This window comes from Eucalyptus grandis, chromosome 3, assembly GCF_016545825.1.
Source record: "Eucalyptus grandis isolate ANBG69807.140 chromosome 3, ASM1654582v1, whole genome shotgun sequence".
Taxonomy (NCBI): Eukaryota; Viridiplantae; Streptophyta; class Magnoliopsida; order Myrtales; family Myrtaceae; genus Eucalyptus; species Eucalyptus grandis.
In genome coordinates, this window is record NC_052614.1 from 40,821,757 (window position 1) to 40,826,649 (window position 4,893).

General features: G+C 47.7%; 1 protein-coding gene across 1 annotated transcript; it reads left to right on the forward strand.

The window, feature by feature from the left end:
• The first annotated feature begins 1,557 nt into the window (after positions 1-1,557).
• Positions 1,558-3,463, forward strand: LOC104437371 (AAA-ATPase At5g57480). The gene has a single exon (XM_010050314.3). It carries the CDS (start codon positions 1,769-1,771, stop codon positions 3,320-3,322), a length of 1,554 nt encoding a protein of 517 aa, XP_010048616.2. The 5' UTR covers positions 1,558-1,768; the 3' UTR covers positions 3,323-3,463.
• The last annotated feature ends 1,430 nt before the right edge of the window (positions 3,464-4,893 follow it).

A 4,893-nucleotide genomic window follows, 5' to 3' on the forward strand; every position in this document is an offset into this window, starting at 1 on the left:
AAAAAGAAAAAAAGCCATTTTTGCAGGGGACTGAGCTTAAAAGAGCAAGAGGGGAAAATTATTAATTAAAATGCAGTAATTAATGACCTAAAAGATAGAGAGAGAGAGAGAGAGAGAGAAGGAAAGGAATAATAATCAAGGAAAAAAGCAGAGGGTAATTAAATGAGATCTGCCTCAGGACGTTTCGGACAAACCAAGAAGGACTGGAACATCCCTGCACGCGGCCCATCGTAACCAACCCCTGCTCCTCCTCGATGGACGAGAGAATCGGATTGGTGGGGGGCCTCTTCAACCCCTTGCAATTAGACACCTGTGACCCCCAAAAAAATTGAATAATTAGAAAGGAAATTAAGGTAATAAATTACCGGATTAAATCCCAGGTTCAAAAGGGCCTTTATGAGAAAATGGGGCGGTGTTAAATCCGAGGAGTTTAAGTTCCCAAGGGAAAAAACGCCATTATCAATGAAGATTAGATTAATTGCAGGAAGGAAGGAAGGGTGGGGTGGTCGAGATCTGGTTCCTCAGCCAAGGAGGATCCGAGCAGAGAGCAAAAAGCTGGAGGAACGGGCGGCAGGCTGGCGGGCGGGCGGGCGGGCGGGCGGGCGGGCGTCGCCTGCCGTTTCGAGCAGATCGAGAGATCCGATCCGGGAGTACAGAATCTCGAGCAATCAATGTTCGACCAGACCAGCGGGACATTAAAAACGTGGAGCTGGATCCTTTTCGCTTTGCGAATTCGCGAACCACCGCCTAATTTTTTTATTTTTTTGGTCTGAAATACGTAGCATTTTATTTACGAAGGGAAAGCATTACAACTCGTTGGTAAGGTTTACCCTATCGAGATATATTGCTTGAAGGGATTACCTGTATGGGGAGATTGCAATTTAATGCGGTCATATCTTCGCCCCATTTTAACTTTGGCAAGGAATTTAAACGGGGTGCCAGCAATATCGCATTAGACTCGTATGATATTCCTATATACATAGCCTCCGTCCGTTCCCGATTCCATGGTCCCTTCTCAAACACCTTGATCCATCACACCCTATCTCTCTCTGTCTCTCTGTCTCTCTCTTTCACTACACCATCGTGCAGAGTCCTTCGCAGCAAAGAGGACCAGCAGCAGCGGCAGCAGCGGCAAGTTGCACAGAGCCTCCTTCCATAATAGAGTAAAGAGGATAAAGTTCAACCCCAAACCCAATACCAACCGGGCCCCAAGTCTCTCTCCCTCTCTGTCTCGCTCTAAAATCCCAAGACTCCAAAATCCCTTTTTCCTTTGCTTGTTTTGTTCACCAGCTGTTTCCCCTTGCGTACTTAAAAGGAAAAATTATATTAGCCAGAGAGCCAATCTCTCTCTCTCTCTCTCTCTCTCTAACTTTCTTGAGGCTTTTTGGTTTTGCTTTATTCTCTTTTTTTTTTTTTTTTTGATAACGAAGGAACCGCTTTGATGGATAACCACAAAACTCCCCCAGTTTCACCTACCTGCCAGCCCCTCCTTCGTAAGAAACTTCTGCTTTTTCTTCAAAGGTCAGAACCCCACAAAACTCCCTGCCCATCAGCCCATCAGCCCCTCCTCTATAAATAATCCAAGACCCATTTATCCCTTCCTCAGAAGAAAACTCACTTCCCCAGAAAACCCAAATCCCCATTTCTCCCTCGTCCTCCACTATCCTGTTCTGCTGCTTCATCGTCTCCTTCTTCTACGCCCAGAGATCTCCAGAAAAATCTCAACTTTGCCTCGCGCGAGGCGCACAGATCGCGCGGAAGGGCGGAAATGAAGGAGTTCTGGACATCTCTGGCCTCCCTCCTGGGCGTCCTTGCCTTCTGCCAGGGCCTCCTGCAGATGGTGTTCCCGCCCGAGCTCCGGTTCGCCTCCCTCAAGTTGCTGAACCGGTTGTTCAACTGCTTCTCCTCCTACTGCTACTACGACATCACCGAGATCGACGGCGTCAACACCAACGAGCTCTACAACGCCGTCCAGCTCTACCTCAGCTCCTTCGTCTCCGCCTCCGGCAGCCGCCTCTCCCTCACCCGCGCCGTCAACTCCAGCGCCACCACCTTCGGCCTCTCCAACAACGACTGCATCAACGACGTCTTCAACGACGTTGCCGTCCAGTGGGAGCACGTGGTGACGCAACGCCAGTCCCAGACCTTCTCGTGGCGGCCCCTCCCTGACGAGAAGCGTGGCTTCACGCTCCGGATCCGGAAGCGCGACAAGGACATCATCCTCGACTCCTACCTGGACTACATCATGGATAAGGCCAACGACATACGCCGCAAGAACCAAGAACGTCTCCTTTATACTAATTCGCGCGGCGGGTCGCTCGATTCCCGTGGCCACCCGTGGGAATCTGTGCCGTTCAAGCACCCGAGCACCTTCGACACGTTGGCCATGGACCCGGAGAGGAAGGAGGACATCATGGACGACCTCCGCGACTTCGCGGCCGGTCAGGCGTTCTACCAGCGGACAGGCCGGGCCTGGAAGCGGGGCTACCTGCTCTACGGCCCGCCTGGGACGGGGAAATCGAGCATGATCGCCGCCATGGCCAATTTCCTTGGCTATGACATCTACGACCTCGAGCTGACCGAGGTGCACTCCAACTCCGAGCTCCGGAAGCTTCTGATGAAGACCAGCTCCAAGTCCATCATCGTCATTGAGGACATCGACTGCTCTGTCAATCTGTCGAACAGGGCGAAGGCAACCCACGCCGGCGCGCCACGGAACTACTACGACTCCGGAGCGCCCGACGCGGCCCGCGGCAGCGAGGATGGGAACAACAACACGATCACCCTCTCGGGGCTGCTCAACTTCACCGACGGCCTGTGGTCGTGCTGCGGGAGCGAGAGGATCTTCGTGTTCACCACCAACCACATCGAGAAGCTCGACCCGGCATTGCTCCGGAGCGGCCGGATGGACATGCACATCTACATGAGCTACTGCTCGTACCCGGCCCTCAAGATCCTGCTCCGGAACTACCTGGGCAGCGAGGCCGAGGACCTCGGCGAGGCGGCGGCGAGCGAGCTCCGGGAGGCGGCCGAGAAGGCCAAGATGACGCCGGCGGACATAAGCGAGGTCCTGATCAAGAACCGCAGGAACAAGGAGAGAGCGGTGAGGGAGCTGCTGGAGGTGTTGAAGACGAAGGCAGAGAGGAACGAGAAGTACGGAGGGTTGAGGGAGGAGTGCGAGCTGAACGGGGTGGTGGAGGAGATGGAGGAAGAGGAGCAGGAGAAGAGGGCGCTGGAGAGCCCGAAGGAAGGGAGCGACTGCGATGACGATTCTTGCAAGAAAGTGGAGGATGATGATGAAGAGAAGAAGAAAGCAAAATGAGAGGGAAAAAAATCCATTCGCCCCTTTTTCGTTTTTGCTTTTCACTTCCATTTCTTTTCTCTCCTTTTTGCACCTTTTTTTTCTCTCTTCTTTTGGCTTAGAAAATGGGGAAAAAAGCAATTCGATGATTTCGCTGCGTCATTTGTGAGGGCAAGTTGGTAAGTTTCTATTTTTAAAGAGCTCTCTATTTCGTGTCTTATTATGGAATTAAAAGCTCGCATGACTCAGCAAATATTATAATAAAAATTAGAAAATAAAAAGCTCTTACGACATATTGAGTTTATCCACTTTCGAGGGTATTCTGTTGTGTTACTTTGTTCTTTTGAGATGGCCAGCCGGCCACATCCATGTTTGGTGTTTAGGCAACGTGCGCCAGTTATTTTGGGGTCGAAAATCTTAACTGAGGGGAAAGTAAATCTCTTAGTTATTTTCTGCTTTTCTTTTGGAAATTTAACTGCTCCATTCTTCCAAATGAAACTCCCATTTTACTTGCTTTCAAAAAAAAAAAAAAAAAAAAATGGTAAGAATGGGGCAAAAAGAAAAAAAAAAGATTTCATTTTACGTCGGACCATGGAAAGTACAAGTAAAAGTGACTCATCGCGTTGTCCAAATGCTTCACATGCGACATCTCCCGGTTCTTTTGGATTATGTATGGGTGTGGGCAATTAATTTCAGGTCCCACGATTGTTCTTGAGATGGTCTATAAAGTGATTCTCCAAACATAGTCAGTAGTTTATCCCTTCGAAGTGAATAAGGATTTTAGAAATGCTAAATGTAAAATTGTTTGCCGGCTCATTTAAGTATTAAATTGGAGAAAAATAATCACTTACGGCACAAATGATAATTTATCATATTTTTTATTTCTCTTTATTAGAGCAGTTTAGAATAGAAATCTATTTAATAATGAAATTTCATTTTTCTATTTTTGAAACAGATTTCCACTCTATAAAAGTGATAAATGAAAACTCTTTTCATCATTGACTCTTGTCCTCGTCATCGCTTGTCACCCACTCGCCGCCAATGGGACACCAGCCACCGACCACCAAACACCAGTGGCCGATCGCTAGACACTTGTGCTTGCCGTCGGCTGCCGACCACTGAATCACCAATCGTCACCTGCCTGCCGCTAATCTCTAGCCACCACTCGCTTGCCACTAGTCATCGGATGCTGCCTACTTGCCTCTCGCCACCGATTGCTCATCGCTAGATGCCTCCCACCATAACTCGAGAGGGGGAAATTTTATATCATTTATCAAATGAATTTCTATTTTATGAACAAAAATTTGATAAGATTATTAAATGTTTATATTTGCTCAAAAATTTATTTAGGGAATAAAAATAGAAAATTAATTTCTAGTTAGAAATTAATTTTTGAAATGGAGTGGTTATCATTTAAGTCCTTAAAGACTTCCAGTGAGAAATTCCAATCAAAAGTAGTAATTGATTTTTATAAAATAACTTGACATTTTAATATAAAAACAAGTTCACATGGATTTCAAAATGACATCGCACGAAATGACATGGCTAATTTGCCTAAAAATGACATCGCGTGAAGCATTAGCCAAAAATAA